We start from the raw sequence: 18,408 nt of genomic DNA, 5'->3' as shown, positions 1-18,408 counted from the left end.
ATAGATTACGTTAACCAACAAAGTGAACGTGTAGAGAGAGACATTAAAAGATACGAGAGAAGAGATGGATATATATATATATATATATATATATATATATATATATAGAGAGAGAGAGAGAGAGAGAGAGAGAGAGAGAGAGAGAGAGAGAGAGAGAGAGAGAGAGAGAGAGAGAGAGAGAGAGAGAGAGAGAGAGAGAGAGAGAGCACCCTCAGCATAATGGTCTAATAACGGTCGAGCGGATCAAGCAAAGTTCCACTAACTTAGTTTCGTCACAGTCAGTTTTATCTGTTCCTGCACTGCCGAATTTAAGTGGACGTCCGTTAGTTACTATCTGGGAATAGCTGACCTTTGTTTTATACAGGTAGTGGAAGAGCGGTTGTAAAACGGGGCAACCAAACACGCAGTGGAAGACCGACTTTCAATTTGTCTTCAAACTTTTTTGGCCAAATAACTTGTGAATCCCTGGAGCAGTTCATCGGTCCCGTGTCAAATAGCGATGTCCGAACCGATGACCGAGGAGCGAGAAGAGGAGAGGGGAGACAGAGCTGTACGTGACCCGGCGAGAGGTAGGTTAGGGAAATCTTGGCTTGAAGTTTCGAAATCCCATTTTGCTTTATAGGCTGTGCTATTTATTTACTAAAGGATTTAATAATACATTGTAAAATATGTTGATGAAAGATCAGTATTAAATAAAATGCGGTACTTTAGTCCAAACAGCGAATTTGCCTTATAGGCCTATATCACCAAATATCTAATAGTTGCATGCATAGTTGACAAACTGAAAGACAATCATTGACAATTAAAGGAAGAGCAGTGCATATTTTGAATGCTGGAACTGTCTTTTATATTTGTCAAACATTGCCAACTTTCATTCAATGAAAGTTAGCGTACCAGTTTGACGTCACTTGTCATTTTGGTGGCGCCACCAGAGTGACAACATCCCCCTAGATCTCATGTATTTCCAGGATGACATTTGTTAAGGGAAGAAGTCCTCTTCATGAGCTATTACAGTTGTCACTGTATTTTTCTTCACCAACACTGTGATCATTTAGGTATAATAACAGTTATGCTTAATGCTTTAATGGAACCCCAGGCAGAAGAGAAGATGTCACAATTTTTCCTCTCGACAACAGCTGTTGTCATAGAAGACGACTACACAAATGCTCAGTCCCCAAGCAAACCTAAGCAAATGTTCACTCTTTCCCCCCATGTTAACCTAGCCATGCCCTGCCCAACCATTTAGTCTCACATGCCCCCACCTCCAACACATTCACCCTAACAACAGCTGTTTTGTTTCGGGATCCCTAGCTGACCTCATGTTGGGCAGTTGGGGTGGGCTGCATTTAAAAAGAGCCCCCTTATTTCATACTATTTGCAGGTCTCATTTGTGCATTACACTACGCTTTAATGGTGATATCATACCGTGACTGCTATTAAGCAGATTAAACATGGCACTGAAACAACTTGGTGGATCCACCTCAGATATGCATGCTGACTTCACACACCCACGGGTGTGCCTGCCTTCTTGCCAACCGCCATGAATAAACATACTCCTCACCAGCAGCTAGCAGAAAGGCTTGTTGATGGGAGAATCACCAGAATTTGCCAGTAGTGTAACTTTGTACCTTTTTTTGGCTGATCTCTTTTACTAACCATTGATTTCCATTATTTTAATCATGTGATATTGTGTAGTATTGTTTCCTGTTTTGGCATCAATCACTCTCCCTAATGGCATGCATTTATTCAGGTCTTCTCCTGTTTCTAAGTTAATGACTTTGAGTTGGAAACCTTTCATTATGTAACAACGATATTTCCCTATAGCGTGCTGTGCTCCATCAATCCCTTTATTCAGTTTAATCCTATTACCCAGGCTGTTTATGTGAGAGGGTCCATGGAATCTGCAACATTGTCCCCCAAGACGCCGTGGGCAGAAGGAAATTAAAAGATGTTAAATTCCTATGGGATTATAGAGGACGCACTGATTTAAGGATGGTTTTAATGTGAGCCGTCCAAAGACTAACCTTGGTAGTGTGCTTGGTGTTTTGTTTGAGAGTCTGATATAGGCCTGCCATGAGAATCTAAAGACCTTAAAATATATTGTGTCCTCATCAGATTTCCGATTTCAGACTTTATTGTCATTGTGCAAACTTTTACAACGAAATTGGGGAAGAGCCTCAAGTCCTCATTGCTGGTTGTGAAAAGAGAGAAATTTGTTTTCACTGTAGGTTCAACACCACCTGTTCTGTGAGAACGCCTGTCCTGCAGAACACCAGCAGATGTTCCCAGTTAGAGAGGGGCTGTTTAACTGAGGTCATTGCATCAACAGGTGTGCTGTACTATGTGTTTCACCTTCACAGTAATATAAAGAAAGTCATCTAGCCTATTGCATCTGGTTCCCTGTCCATAGGAACCAAATATGTTATGTTGTTTGAATCATTCAATGGTGCACGATCACTGTTAAATATCCATAAATAAGTTTAACTCCCAATGAAGCAGAACATGTAGGACCATCTGCTGGACTTTTCTCAATATTTGAGATGGGCTGGTGGTTTGGTTGAACCCTCTGAACATCAAGACACTAATAATCTCAGAGTGTTGTGTTTGGTTTGATCAAAGTTGCAAGGGATACTTGAGAAGAATGATTCATTCTTCCTGAGGTAGAAACACTTTCGCACATGTACGACTCGGATCCGTGTGGTGACTGCCCGATACATAAGAAAGACAAAGGTATACAAGGATTTACTATCAAATCTGGGAAAAATGAAATACAAATACTACTCTCAAGAATAATTTCACTACCACACAGACAATTATATTTTAGTTAAACACCTTAGTGTTGGTTTTTCCACATGACAGGTGGGTGAGATGTTGCTATTTGACTATACCTTTAAATAACAATGGGAGCATGGCTACGCCCGCACACACCACATACATCTCGATGTGGGATGAATGGTATCGGTTACAGAGCTGTTAAAGTTAATAATTTAAGCTTAACTTGAAACTGCCATCCAAGACGAGGCTTCCAGGTAAAGTGTAATATTTATTCACTTTGACCTCATGGTGGAGCGAGGGGAGAGATAGTGACATTGCACTCTTGTGTGATATAACCAGCACTTCCTGAATTACCACATTCTTTTCCATCAGATTGGCCTAGCAGAGAGTAGCCAAGAAGCTATCTACCCTCCCATTTTCTGCTGGTGTCTGTGGGGGGGGCGTGTATTTTTGTGGGTGTGTGTGTGTGTGTGTGTTATGGTGGCTTCTGTGTTTCCCGGCACACAAAGACTGTTTCTTTGTTTAATGGATACTAAGGCAGAGATTTGAAGAAAGCCGTACTCTATTAAATGTTTGCTTTGCAGGTAGGAACATCACCACTAAATAAAAACATTTTGGACTAGCCTATTCATTTTCAAGTAACATTTACATGCAATGACACCGTTTTTCTGTAGGTTATAAGAATGCTAGTTTTGTTTCTTTGTAATCTTAATTTGCTAATTTGTCTTATTCTGGTAACTGATGACATGAATGTTTTGGCTAAACCATTTCGCTGCGACAGTAATTGATAACAAGGGACAGGTGCGGCAGGTGGTTTAGGTTGGTGAGCAGGGAGCTTATGTTTTCAGGTGAGAGCTGTGTAAACAAAACATTTAGAATTCCAGCTGACAAGGAAATGCAGTTCACCGGCAGAAGGGGACTTTTAAATTGAAGCTTTTTATCTGTCTGCATTAGCATAAATGGCTAACAACACTCTATCTCTACCAGTATGACACAATGTTTTGACCCTCATATAAAACACCTAAACTCATAACACACATAAACCCATATTTGAAATACTTAATACTTTTTAGACTCTGTTAATTTGTTGAATGATGTTTCCTTGCTAACAAACAAACACATACCTGACAAATCTGAGTACCATGCATTTCATAAAACTTCAGGAGCCATTATTTATTTGTACAATACCCTACCCTTAAAAACATTTGGTGGATAGGGTATCGGTAACTTCATAGAGGAATATAGGTGGACTAGAACAACATGAATGGTCACCTATATTATTAAAGCCTATCGCGGTAAGAACTTTCTTGATTGTCAAAAAAATGTTACCCATTAATTGTCTGTCCCAAACATTTCTCTTTAACAAATGTTCCTTAAAACGAATGAACATGAATATTGAAATTGTTTGTCCTATCTGTACACTGCACAATTATCTGCATTTTTTTTTATAAAACTGATAAGAGGAGAATGTTACCAGGAAACAAGATAGGTTTGGTAACAGGTTCATCGACATTACAGACCAAGTCTGCATACTAGGTGTTCTGTTCAATTACATTACTCATCAAAATGTCCCCTGTCTTGTTCGTGACGTTCCCGTTCCCCTCTTTTTCCCCGAAGATCACTTGCAAAGGACCAAGCCAGATCGCTCCCATTCCAGGTACGCTCACCCCCCTTGATTAACACACCACATCCCTTTCCATCCACTTTTGAGCTGATGTGGCAATAAAACCGTTGCAGAACTACAAAAGTACAGGTAGTTTCTACTTGACAATCTCAGAAGCTTCACAGATATTGTATTTTGTACCTTTTTTCTTTTACCGTTTTACTGAGCGGTGTGAAAGAGGACTCTGTCTCTTTAACCATCAGATCTGCTGATGGTGCGGTTGTGAGTGGGCCAACAATGCGTTCTCATCCTCATTCACAGACAGACCCAGGGGGGATTACAGGGAGATATGCTGTTGTTAGGCTGATGTTGATGTTGTTGTTGTTGACAAATGGTTACCTGCTCACACAGTCTGCCCTAGGTGTACAACCGCTGAGACCCCTGTCAGTCTGAAAGTATTCAAATGCTTTTGAATACTTCGTTCTTTGCACTGAAGTATATTAACACATTTTTGTAACTTTTGCAACACTGATTTAAAACAAAAAAGGATGGCTCTGGGTTGATCCCCATGGCTGGATTCTAACCTTCTAAGTATCCAAACACCTACCTTCTCCACATAAGCCACTTATAAAATGTCTCCCAACCTTGCATCCTGGATCATTGCCCCCCAGGGGGCATTGATGCGCTCTCTGTGTTGTAAATATAATGAGGATCCTTTACCAAAGATTACATCATCAGGCACCTTTCCTTAATGAGGCAGATATTTTTTTCTAAATGGCCCTGCTTCAAACCAGAGAACATTCCCTTGGGTGGAGAACCACCACCTTAGTCGAGCAAACACTACAGGGTACCACGGTAACGATGGACCTCTAAACGTGGCTGATATTTTTATCCCGGCATTAAATGAGGGAACCCAGATGGAAAAGGACTTAACTGAAAGACCGTAACGGATTTACAAACTATAGACTTGCTTTCTGGAGAGAAAAACAAAGTTGTCGATGAGATGTATTAAATGGCGGACCGTCACCTGTCTTGGGGGAAACGTTGTTGAGGTAGGCGTGATGTAGCGCAGCATTTGATTTTGGATGATCGAAAAGATCTGTTTGTCTGCATATGTCAGATAACGTATAAAATAATCTTTTAGTAAGTGTTCAATGCATTAAACAATGAACATCAACAGAACATCAGAAGACAGATGAATGGGTTGGGGGATATTCCCAGGTGACAAAATGATTTTCTCATTGTGTCAATGTGAGTGTAAACTTGCCCGTGGGGAACAGATACAAGTCGCCTGAGGGTGTTGCACCTTGGTTGTATTGAGGAGTTAATGCTTCATTTATATAGCCTATTCAAACAGTGCTTAATAACAGAGGATGCATAGCAACAAAAGCAACGATACATAGACCATAACAAAAAATGAATAAAGAAGCAGGAACAGGTATGAACAGCAGTAAAAAAGGGACACCAGGATATATATGAAGTTGTTTTTCAACTTCCACAGCAAAAGTGGCAAAACAGTAGAGTAGCCTAATAATCAACTTTTTAATCTGGCACGAGGGACAGTCATTAGAAGTATTCTAAAATCAACCTTTCGTTTCACTGGCAGTCAGTGAAGTGACATTAGGGTGATTTGGCATCTGTGCCCAGAGCGTGTCAGCAGCCTGGCTGCAGCCTTTCAGACCAGCTGTAGTCTGCCACAGGCAGCCTGGCTGAGGCATGCAAATTAAGAATTGGGGATTCAGAAGGATCTAAAAATACTATAAATGAAATGCAGATATTTTTTTGTTTTCTATACACACACACACTACGTTTTGGGCACGTAAGCTGTTTAGTTTAAAAGGGCTGACTACCTGTGAGTTCTAGAGGATTGGAAAATGGCCTATTGGTCCACTTTATCAGCAGCCCCTGTTGAGACTTCTTCCCAGAGCTATGCTTTGGAGAGAAGCAGGCCCACACCTAAAGAGGTAACAACAATGTTTTTCTATACCGTTTTCCAGCCAGGGACCTCTGTCCTCCATACGAGCAGCGATCAAACGATGTGAGTTGAACAGCCCTGAGATTCTGCAGTACTGTGAGATGCACAACAGAACTTCATATCATCAAATGAAATGTCTACAATATACCAAGGCTTCTGTTGGTTGTCAGTAAACGGATTAGATAAATTGATTCACATTTGGTGAACTTTTTTTCTGCCCTCAGCGAGAACCAACTCTCCGATTGACCACAGTAGAGAGAGAAGGTAGGAGAATGGGCTATGATGGGAGGTATCAAATCGGAAAGTTTTAAATGGAATTTAAAAAGGAAAAGACCCTGATGCCTCTACTATTTTTCACTCCCTCACTATCTTGAGTGGCAGCTGTAGTTGTGGCATTATTGTACTAAGGGGGTGGAAATGGTGTGGTTTGTGTCCATAGGCGACCAGAGATCACCATCCTCTCTGCAGAGCCTCTAGCCAATAGCAGTTGGTTCCCAGGGGCCTCTGGTATCTTCAATTCCCCCCCAGCACCTCCCCCTCCTCCTCCGGCCCCCGAGTCAAGCTGGCCAGGAAGCGTCCAGGCAGACCCCCAGGTACATCAGGGGACCAAGCTGTGTTCCTAATTTGATCTGTGTGTGCTTTGTGTTGTTAAACCAAAATAACAATAAAAAAATAGTATCATCGTAAACAGAGAAGCTAAAAATTTACTGAAAATGTTTAAAAAAAAAAGTGAAACCTCACTATTTCTCCCATTTTAGCCACCGCCTTCTTATGATCAGGTGATCAAAGAGAAAACCCAGGAAGAGCACGTCTCCAGGCCGACCGCCGCCCCCCGCAGGTTGGCCTGCACCAGCACCAGTGCCACCCAGACGGACCCTGTGAGGGAGGACACTTCAGCTAGTCCACGGCTCAGTCCAGCCAGTGAGACGGGAAGAAAACCCAACGGTCAGAAATCTACAAGAACAAGGATTTCAATTTCATATTTATTTTGCCCTATGTTTTCAATGTTCATTCATGATATTTTTGTATTTTGCAGTTAAAAAGCCACAAAAACCACCAAGGCCATCATTGCTGAAGACTCAGTGCAGGGAACCTACTATTGTAAAATCAGAACCAACAAACACACAGTGCACAAATGTTTCCATTGGCACAGAGAACCAAAATGATTCAAAATCATGCATAGAACAACGCAATACAAAGGAATCTAAACACACATGCTCAAGATCGATCACTGTGCAATGGGATGGTTCTGCAAAAGATTTGATTCAACATATTAAGGTTCCTGTAAACTCACAATCCCCCCCTGCCGACTTTAGCACACCATCCTCAGAACCAGAGCCTGTCGAATGTCCAATTCCGCTTCCAAGATTGAAGAAATATCATGGGAAACCTTTGACAGAAGAGGTTAGTGCTTCAGTTCAGACTCTGGTCAGCCTCAGTGATAATGTGGACGACAATCAAGTGAACTCCAGCAACAACCAGGAAGAGTTGTCCTCGAACAAGTACATCGAACAACTACTGGAGGTGTTTGGTGCGGACAACAGTTCCCTTGAAAACGACAAAGCATCAGAGTCCAACTCCACAGAACAGAGTACAGAGGCTGATGATGACAAGATGAGCGCTATGCACAGCCAACGGGAAGTCAGTGCCCGGATCGCAGCTTTTGAGACCAAGCCGAGCACCGAAGAGGAAACGGCAGCACAGAGACCGAAGCCTCTCCCTAGGAATGCCTCAATCAAACCTCCGGTCTCGTCTAAACCCTCCATAGCCTCCAGAGCTTCGTTTAAACACAGTGGGGAAAACAACAACAACAACAACGTAATGCCCCCAAAACCTTTGGTGGCACCAAGGCCCCAAAAGCCATCGCCGGCCCCTCGGCCTCAACATGCACTGCAACCCGGAGGCTACCCCTCTATAGGAGGTCCCCAAGACATGATGCCCAGCAAGGGGCCTGTCCTCCCCTCATCTCGCCTCTCCATCAAGGCCAAAGTGAAGGGCCTTGAACAACAGCTACAACAGGAGAACCGTGTCCTGACCCCTCCAGTGCCTGGGGAAAAACCCTTTAAAGAACCTCTTCTACCCAACCTCAACCTCAACAACCATAACTCCACCTTCATGGCCACAGAGGATCAGGATTATGACAGCTCATCGAGTAAGTAGCCATTGTTAAGTCCCCGATTTTATACTATTAAAGATGGTGACGACCATCAGTACTATTGCGTACATTTTTGATGGTTTATATGAAATCTATGCAGACTTTATAGGTCATCTCCAAGAAACGATGCCCAGCAGGGTGGCGGTTCTCCCCACATCCCGCCCTACACCTCCAGTGCCTCCCAACAAGCCCGATAAAGAACCTCCAGGGCCTAACCTCAACCATGACTCTGAAGGCGAGTACGACAGACAATCGAGTAAGTCAGCTACCTTCACTACATGTTTTTCTCATTAAAGAAATCATCATGTTTACTATAAGGATTTTCAAGTACAGTTTTGAAGAGCGATACTATTGATGTAAATATTGTCAGATTTCATTGGAGAGCTCCAAGCCACGATTGCCAGCAAAGTGCCTGTCCTCCCGCCATTCCACTCCTCCACCATGGCCAAAGTGGAGAGTCAAGAACCACAGCAGGAGAACTATGCCCCGGCCCCTCCAGTAAAACCCTCCAAAGAACCTCTAGTAACCAACTTCAACAACTATAACTCAGAGGATCAGTATTATGACCGATCGAGTAAGTACCCATCATTCACTTCACAGATCTTCTACTATTAAAGATGGTGTCGATCATAAGCATTTTTGCATGAATGTTTAATAATCTACTGTATATCAAAATATGCAGACTCCATAGGTGATCTCCAAGAAACGATTGACAGCAAAGTGCCTGTCCTTCCGCCATCCCGCCCCTCCATCATGGCCAAAGTGAAGAGTCTGGAACCACAGCAGGAGAACTATGCCCCGGCCCCTCCAGTAAAACCCTTTCAAGAACCTCTAGTACCCAACTTCAACGACAATAATTTCCCCTTGATGGCCACAGAGGATCAGTATAATGACAGATTTAGTAAGTAGCCATCATTCACTCCTCAGTTCTTCTACGATTAAAGATAGTGTCAACCCATAAGTATTTTTACATTCATTTTTAAAAATCGATATCAAAATATGCAGACTCCATAGGGGATCTCCAAGGAACGATGCCCACATCCCGCCCCAGCCCTCCAGTGCCTCCAACCAAGCTCTTTAGAGAGCCTCCAGGGCCTAACCTCCACCATGACTCTGCCTTGATGGCTCCAGGGGACGAGTACGACAGACCATCGAGTAAGTCAGCTACCTTCAGTTGATGTTTATTTTATCGTTAAAAAGCCCAGGTTCTACCACCAGAATTAGATCAGCCATTACAAGCAAGCACAAATGTTAGAAAGACTGACCAGCCTACCAGCCTTGGACTGTACCAACTGGTGGTCTGATCTATCCATCGCACATCTTGGTGGAAACTACCAAGCGTGATGACACTCCAGGGTAGATTTTGATTTGGGTTGTAATGTCTTATTATCACAGCTGGTGGTAAAATCGAGGACTGTTTTTCTTTTAATAAATAACTAAGTGGTTAATACATTACATAATACTACAAAAGTGCTATGCACTTGTTGGTTAGATTTGAGGATGATTAACCCGACAAAGTTGTTGCTCGACACATAATAATAATATGCCTTTCCCCTGCGTCCAGATCGTGCCCCATTTCAGCATCAGCAAAGCCTGGACAGTGGTTTCTCGGGCTACCAAAACAAACAAAGTATTACAAGGAGACCAACCACCATTCGGCCGAACAGCATGACCAGTAGAAGTGAGTTCCCTATAATCCTCAACCTATTTGATTTGAGGATGAATTATGAACTCGGAGGAGCGATGGATTATGGAAAATATTTTCTTGCTCACTGTGGTAGAGGTCGCTAACTTTTTTGGATGCGTTTGACTGCGGGTCAGCTCTCTCTTTAGACACTCCTCCTTCACTTCCGCGCCAAAAGCCTGTTGGATCAATGCAACACCAAGTAAGCATTATGAAGCCCTAAGACCAGCCCTCCCTTGCTCGGTTAGAGTTTCACCCCAGGAAGCAGGAAACAAACCAACAAACCAACAAAACCTAACTACAAGCATACCTGATACACATGCATAACTAATCGCACACCAGTTTTACCAAGTACGTACTAACTAGTTGACGGGCACAGCGACAGACCTGTATTTTGGAAACAAATGGTTTAACCATGCCTTCATACCAACAAGTTTAAACTATCGCAGTCTTGTTAAGTCTTAAAGAAATGTAACCCTTCCACTCCATTCACCAGCCCCTTGAGAATTGTGTCACAGGATGTAAAGGAGTCTTATTCTAAAACTCACACAAGCAGTCACAATACTCATTATACCTCCTGTGAAACTTGAGCTTCAGCTTTTTTTTTTAAATGGGACTGTTGGTTGCTATGGTGTCTGATTTTTAAGCAAGGAGAGAACCAAAGTTGTTTGATGAAAATAATTTGAGTCTTTCTTCTTTCTTTTTTAGGAGTCATTCTACAAAGGGCAAGAACCGACCCTGCCACCTCGGTAAGTGGGAGCTTACCATGAACACATTGCCACCAGCAAACATTTCTCCGCATACACATTTGCAGAGTACAAGAACGTGCAATAACCATGTAAGCAATAGCCCTTGCATGCCCCAGGTTCGATTCCGAATCTATGCTCCATGTCATTCCCATTCTCTTTCAACCAACTTTCCTGTATGCCTTCACTATATCCTGTTCATGAAAGCCACACAAAAACAGCAACATAAAAATATATTCAAAAAAGGGGATCCAGCTCTAACCACGATTTCGCACTTCCAGGCCCGGTGGGGGTAAGGTCCTTCCGCCCCGCCCTCCCCCAGCCAAGGTGGGTCCCGCTCGGCCGCCTCAACCCGGCCACAGCGCCCCGGGTAGAGCCTCTCTCGGACCGGCCTCTCAGCGGGGTGCGCCGAGCGCCGCTCCGGTGCAGAGGCCGGGTAGGAGAGGGCCTGCATTGCCCCCTAGGCCCCGCCCTGGCCACCGTCTCTACAACCAGTACACAGTAAGGGACATCACCGCCGGTGTTTATTCATACACATGCCACCGGACCATTACACAAGACCTTTGTTTTGTTTGCTGTGTACACAACCTCAGTTTATATTTCTTGTTAAAATAATGTTTATTGTGCTTTATTGATTGCCAATGAAATGTCTTTAGAATGGGACTGCTGCTTGTGAAGCACTCTGAATTGCCTCTGTGTTTGAAGGGTGCTCTATAAATGCACTTTTTCTAATGTTTTGCAGCTTGAACTTCCTCATGGTATTGCTGTTTGTAACTACAACGGGCCTAACACGGGAGAGCTCTCATTTCAGGTGACTGGTCAAGTACTCTTAGTCAAACCTATTCTTTGTTAGTATGTTTTTGTAACACAGCGTGCACAGCAGGACCATCTATTTAAAATACAACACTTGTATGTTGGCTTATGCTACTATACAGTTAGGCCATTAGGTCTTCATGCCTAATCTCCTAATTCCTCTATGAGCCATTGTTTGTTTCTCCATTAGAAAAACGATGTGCTTCTGCTCCTGGAGGAGATGGACCAGAGGACTGTAATGTGTCAGGTAGGCGAGGGAAAAGGTCTGGTCCAGAGATGCCACATGAAGGTCATCACCCCCCTGGCTCCACAGGAGGCACCTCAGGTAACCCTTCTCCATGGAAGTGAATTCATTCTGCCTGACCTGTCTAGGGTGTATGAAGAAGGTTGTGTTTACTGTCTGTACAGATCCCTAACCAAGCCAGTAGTTCAGAAGGTGGTGGACTACAAGTGCAGGCAATACATGACTTTGACCCAGGTAACGACTCACGGCTACCTCGACAGCTTCATGAACCAATAGATCTTTAGGACTTACTTTGAAGTCTGCATTAGCATTGGGTATTCTGTATTGTATAATGTAGGCCTGCAAAGCCCTTTTGAGACTCCTACTGCTAATTCAGCGCATGATGGTTAGGGTGTTTTCCTCCCGAATAAAAGGTTCTGGTTTCAAACTCCTTTATCCACCACCTTGAGCAGGGTGCCCTAACTCCCTACCTGCTCATGAATGTCTTTTCTCTTAAAACATTACCTGTAAGTCGCTAAGGATAAAAGCCCCTGCTGTGTGTGTGTGTGTGTGTGTGTGTGTGTGTGTGTGTGTGTGTGTGTGTGTGTGTGTGTGTGTGTGTGTGTGTGTGTGTGTGTGTGTGTGTGTGTGTGTGTGTGTGTGTGTGTGTGTGTGTGTGTGTGTGTGTGTGTGTAGCTGGTCCGGAGGAGCTGGGCCTGAGGGCCGGGGATGTGGCCATCATGGTGGAACAGGTGGATAACGACTGGTACAAGGGAACGTGTAGAGGGAATACTGGCTTCTTCCCCGTCAACTATGTCAACGTGCTGGTAAGACCTCAAGCTGAAATTATATTCAAACTGTAGAGGAGGAGAGCATTAAATACATATAAATATTCAATAAGCATCCTGATGTAATGATGTTTATATTTTATTTTTTCTAATAGTCAAATTCCCCGCTACCTTCTCGTGAGAAGAAGAAACCTTCAGCCACTGTCAGGTAAATATTTAATCAAAATAATATTCCTTATATTCACTTTTTTGAAGCTACTCATATTGTGCTCTGATTGTTATCGTCATGTGTATGTGTAATAGTTATTTTCTTTTTTGTCAGTGGCCCGAGGTGTGTGGCGAGATTTGACTTTGAGGGGGAGGAGGGGACCGAGCTGACCTTCTCTGAGGGGGACGTGATCAGTCTAATGGAGTACTTGGGAGACGAGTGGGCCAAGGGACAGCTGGGCGCGTACACTGGAGTCTATCCTCTCAACTTTGTCGAGGTTGTTGAGGATCTGCCTCTACCTCCGATGACCCAGCAACAGCCCCAGACAAGAATAGCGTCGCCTGGTAGGAATCGTCTGGCAAATTTGTTATTATTGTTTAGCTAGGACAATTGAATTTGTGGTTTTGGGCGTGATATTATTCTCTGGTTCAATTATATGGAGAACTGATCCGTCCTCCAAAGAAATGCTTAAAATCTAACATTTACCATGGATTCTAAGGGTAAATGAATGTTCGAAGTCTAGAATATTTCTCTTTAGCGGCAAACCATAGTTTGGTTTGCCATAGTGTTGTTTGTTCACAAATTTAGAATATATTTTCTTGTCAATTTCAAAGGACTGGCTTCTCATCCAAATATTCAACCTGAGGCTGTCAAACCAATCAAGGTAGGAGATCTGCAAATTTTGATGAATGCAATTATATTACGTGCCGTACATAAAAGATTTACATAAAAGATCATGCACCATTTAAAATAATTCTTAATTTAGCTCACTGTCTGACATCCACGGCCCTCTCTGTGCTTATCTCAGGCCCCTCAGCCTTCAGGACCAGAATGGGTGGTGGCTCTCTATGACTTCAATGGGCAGACGGGGGAGGACCTGTCCTTCAAGCAGGGGGACCGCATCCTGGTCACAAAGCACCTGGACACCGTGTGGTGGACTGGCAGACTCAATGGACGTGAGGGGATCTTCCCAAGCGCCTTTGTGGGGGGCAGCCCAGGTACTGTGGGGCTCGGACCCTGTTATCTTTTAGTTGTTTACTTTGCAGTTCTGCTGTGGAGACGAGCCTAGCCTTTAGATTGTGCATTCATTGGTTTACCCGTCGGTTGGTATAGAGAAGCACTATTTTAAGAACTGAGAAGCTAGGATTCTGCTTTTTGACGGTGGCATGTGTTTGTTATAGACCTCGCTAGGATATGAGGAAATGGTCTTAAATTAAATAGAATAAGAATAACTATACAAAGAAGGGTGATTACCAGTAGTTGACCACTGGTAACACTATTCCCTGATTAATAATTTTGCACCAACATATTTTCCTTGACCACCAGGCCAGTCCCTGCATAACAAACCGCAGAGTAGCGAGGCTGAAGGAAGCAAGGCCAAGGCTCTGTTCCGGTTCACAGCCGAAAGTCCGGAGGAGCTCTCCCTACAGGTAAAAGTCCAGACATTTTCCAGAATGTGAATGCATACATTGTGACATTTCATATAACATGTCCTTTGATCTTTACAGGCAGGGGACATCATAACCAATCTTGAATCCGTTGATGACGAGTGGTTCTTGGGTGAACTGAGAGGAAAAAGGGCACTTGTCCCTAAAAACTATGTTCAAGTATTGAGATAATGCTAGGACTTGGAAGTGAATTCAGAAGAGGACCCTATTGTGCACAGAATGTCAGAAAATATGAAACCTGCAAGTTATCAACAATTTTTTTCACATGGGAAACCTGAAGTGACTTTCAAATTGGAATGAAGTGTTATGGTATTGTCAAGATTGTATATAAAGTTTAATAAATTGTCTTATATTGCAGTTATACTTTCATTTGATTTTTTTTTTATAGATTCCAAATTATTCCATTGACTGAGGCAAGTCATTTTATCATGAGGTGAAATATTGGCAAGCTATTTGAATATCATGAGCATAATTTTGGCCAAAGATATCCAACGCTGCCGATTGGTTGTCATAGACCAGTGCCTTAAATTCCATCACCATTTGCCCAAGTCAGCCATTTCTAGGCATATGAAGCTAAATACAAGTTTAACCTTAAACCAGGTGAGTGATCAGCTGTTAGCAGTTTTGAAAATCCGCCTCTTCCGACATCACAACTGAGCGTCGAGGACGTGTCGGAGGCAGATTTGAAACTTAGTATTTCTCCTTAAATATAGTAAGCATAATTGCCTGTCATTTTGGCAAAAGAAACGCAGATCAGCTGCATAAGCCAGTGCCTTTACATTCCATGATCAACGTCTGCCCAAGTCAGCAGTTCTGTCCTAGGCATATGACGCTCAATACAAGATGACTTGACTCAATACAACTGCATTTATGCTATGAGGCCAACGATATGAAACTGATTTTTTGTACACGTCTATGGTGTTAATTTGGACCTTCTTGAGGACCCGACATGTCCCAGTGCGTTATGTGCACACAAATCCAAGTTTCCTCTACACAAACTAACTACAGCATGTACAAAATAAAGGCTTCAAACACAATTTAGTCTCATTTACATTTTTTATTAAATCTGTCATCGGGTGATTCTAGACGGACTCCTGGATGGGAGGCTCGTAGCCATCAGCCCTCTCCACCTTGGCCCCAGTGTCGTCTCCAGATGCCTTGACTGTAGTGCCACCACCGCCCTCTCCGTGAAGCTCCATGAGTTTTCCCACTGCAAGAACAGAACATGGTTCGGTCAAACACATTGCACCAACAAAATAAGAGGCAAGCAGCGAGCGCACACAGACACAATTCCACTAGTGACTGAAGGAATTAGGGGTAGTAGCAGTCAAACATACAAGCAGATACACTTCTAATTAAACCCGACAATGCCGTGTTAGATGAAATAAATGTGATTGAAAAGGAGGCACATTCAGTAATCAAAGAACTTCCATCCGGGACCAAAACTAATATCGGGTTCCCAATAGTATTCCAGCGATCTACATCACTTACACTCAAACTTGGGCTTCTTGAGCATTTTGACCTTCCTGACGTAGACGTCGTGCAGGGGATAGATGGACTGGCATGCCTTCTCAATGTCCTTGCCAACACTGTCTGGGATCCTGGAAGCAACCAAAAACACACGAAGTCAATTATCTTCCGTTGGGAGCATACATCAGTTTAGTTCTCAAATATTTATGTCAGTTATTAGAATTTAATTGAAAATGGCAAGGCAGCAGACCATCATTTTTAAATTGCATGAAACAGGCTGACAATTTCCTTAGCCCAAATTTAAGTCTCATAATGGCTTATTTGCGCAATGAGCAGCAGAGATTTTATAACCTAAAAGACAATGAATTGCATTTTTTAATTAATAACCACGTGGGTCAAGCATGGATCCTTGATAACGACAGTACTGCCAATGGTCCAAAATAAAAAGACTAGCACGTATTCTATTCGGACAAGGCAATAAACAGTCCACTAGAACACCGTTAAACCATGTTGCTACGCATTATTATACATTACATACAGCCATCTCAAAGAGGGGAAACTAGGGTTCTTTGCTTACAGCTTGTTTACGACTTCCTTCAGGTCATTGGTCTGGACCTCACGACTCATGATCTCCATCATCTTCTTACGGATCTGACGGACCTGTTGGTGCTGGGCGTATGAGGTCTTCCTGATCTGGTTGGTGCGCTTCTTGGTGAAGCCAACACAGAACAGACGCAGAATGTAGCCATCGGTGGTCTTCACGTCCACATGGGCCTCGATCATGGTCTGTGGGAGATTTACAAGTTGTTTAACAATCTATAGCCTGATTTGGTTACTTTTCCATTTCAGTTGCTGAAATTATTTTATCGTGCAATGCAACCAGAAGGTATCAGTTTGGACTGTAGCCTTCAGAGGGAATATGATATTGACAAATTAATGTTCAAAACACAATTGAGCCAAACAAAATGGAGCTCAATTGGGGTTCAAGTTCCATGTGGAAATACTATGAAGAATTTCTTACAACCAAATACATATTAACGGTATTTACCTGCCATTTCTTGACCATGGAGCACATCTTGTCTCTGGTGAGGTCCATACCATGGAAGTTGGTCAGGCAGTTCTTACCCTGGACATCCTCTGTGATGAGCTTGAACTTGCGGAAAGCAACCTCATCGTTCTGCAGATCAGCGAGGCTCACTTCGAACACACGACCCTTCAGACCATCAGAGGCGATACCTACAAGAAAAGTGATGGTTAGATTGGGCGTATTAGTCAATATATTCTAGTTACCGTGTTCCATATCATATGCATATTTTGTACCTATACTACATGGTCAAATCTGAATACTTACGGGTTCCCTGAGTCCTGGTGACCAAGGTCTTGCCAATATTGCGGATGTTGAACATGGCTGGTGCCTTGACATCATACCAGTCCTTCTTGGAGAAAGGGTCAACACTGATGGGGGAAATTAGTCGGTCATTAGCAAGCCTAACACGCATGCAGTTACAGGTTAGCATGACAGTTCAGCTTAGCAACGGTTGACGCAATGTTATCGACGAACATAAGGATAACTGGTTGACTCAATATTTTAAGTGTACGTAACACTATTTACTCCTATTGGCGAATTAAATAATAAGTGCTCAATACCTTTCGACATAGCTAACAGAGCTAGCCTACAATGGGTTTCAGTGCCATATTGCTAACGCTAGCAAAACGCTACTCCTTTGAGGCGTTACCATTTACATGATATACTAAAAAACCCGCGTACGGAGAAATATTTTCTGACAGCATGGAATATTAGATATGCAAACTCTGACTCATGAATGAAATTGTCACAATTAAACGAATGCATTTAAATATGTTTTGTGAATAGGCATTGGGGAGGTCGCCGAGTAGCTTAGCACTGGTCGCCCGCATCCACCTATTATCGCAGTCATCCTTCACATTTTATTTACTAAATAGACAGCATCCAATACATAGGATAGTACTGCATGATTATAAACTAGAATTACTCTACTTACATCTTCTTTTTGGCACCTTTCTTGCCGCCTTTGGTCAGCCTCTTATTCTTGCCGACTGCCATGTTGGCTATAGAGAGTGAAAGAGGAAGATGAACGTATTACCGCGAGACTTAAAGGCATTCTAGTCACGGGATTTGCTTCATCTCGCGAGTAAAATGCCAAACGCAAAACATATTGGCGTCCTCTACTGGTAACACCGGGAAATGCTTTTAAATCTTGCTAGACTGAAACATTGAAACATTTAGTAAATAATAAGTAGAAAGTAATTAGATCAATTCTGCATATCGTATTGATATGCCATGTACAAGGCCATGCAAAAAGTATCAAGGTGAAAAGATTGAAACAAACCTACAATATAAATGTGGTCAAACTATATCTAAGACGACCTATATAACATAGGCTACTGAATATATAACAATGTATATCTTACAAATCAGGACATAGACAATTATTTATAGGACTAGTAGTAACTCATTAGTAATGTTCATTGTTCTAAATC

The 18,408-nt window shown here is 42.8% G+C and overlaps 2 protein-coding genes across 4 annotated transcripts; one reads left to right on the top strand and one right to left on the bottom strand.

Annotated features, from left to right (window-relative positions):
* Window positions 1-94: 94 nt before the first annotated feature.
* On the top strand, window positions 95-15,455 carry sh3d19 (SH3 domain containing 19). Of its 3 annotated transcripts, XM_060047644.1 has the most exons (26): window positions 95-569; window positions 4,393-4,432; window positions 6,376-6,416; window positions 6,578-6,617; window positions 6,793-6,946; window positions 7,112-7,298; window positions 7,390-8,505; window positions 8,609-8,764; window positions 8,879-9,082; window positions 9,191-9,409; window positions 9,514-9,663; window positions 10,073-10,189; window positions 10,330-10,394; window positions 10,901-10,941; window positions 11,220-11,439; window positions 11,681-11,749; window positions 11,942-12,076; window positions 12,160-12,229; window positions 12,671-12,801; window positions 12,918-12,970; window positions 13,085-13,314; window positions 13,585-13,634; window positions 13,779-13,968; window positions 14,297-14,400; window positions 14,479-14,591; window positions 14,635-15,455. In XM_060047644.1, exons 1-25 carry the CDS (start codon window positions 500-502, stop codon window positions 14,587-14,589), a joined length of 3,963 nt encoding a protein of 1,320 aa, XP_059903627.1. In that variant the 5' UTR covers window positions 95-499; the 3' UTR covers window positions 14,590-14,591; window positions 14,635-15,455. The 3 variants fall into 3 exon arrangements, with proteins under 3 accessions (XP_059903627.1, XP_059903626.1, XP_059903628.1); XM_060047643.1 differs by having other exon boundaries at window positions 96-569; window positions 14,479-15,455; XM_060047645.1 differs by lacking the exon at window positions 95-569 and adding an exon at window positions 3,368-4,070 and having other exon boundaries at window positions 14,479-15,455.
* Window positions 15,456-18,067, bottom strand: rps3a (ribosomal protein S3A). The gene is made up of 6 exons (XM_060047646.1): window positions 17,910-18,067; window positions 17,240-17,343; window positions 16,937-17,124; window positions 16,466-16,674; window positions 15,910-16,019; window positions 15,456-15,628 (listed from the first exon to the last, which is right to left on the bottom strand). The coding sequence occupies exons 1-6, from the start codon at window positions 17,969-17,971 to the stop codon at window positions 15,501-15,503; spliced, it is 801 nt and encodes a 266-aa protein (XP_059903629.1). The 5' UTR covers window positions 17,972-18,067; the 3' UTR covers window positions 15,456-15,500.
* Between the last annotated feature and the right edge of the window lie 341 nt (window positions 18,068-18,408).

The sequence above is a fragment of the Gadus macrocephalus genome, chromosome 3 (assembly GCF_031168955.1).
Source record: "Gadus macrocephalus chromosome 3, ASM3116895v1".
In the NCBI taxonomy this organism is placed as follows: domain Eukaryota; kingdom Metazoa; phylum Chordata; class Actinopteri; order Gadiformes; family Gadidae; genus Gadus; species Gadus macrocephalus.
This window is presented reverse-complemented; position numbering and strand designations above follow the sequence as displayed.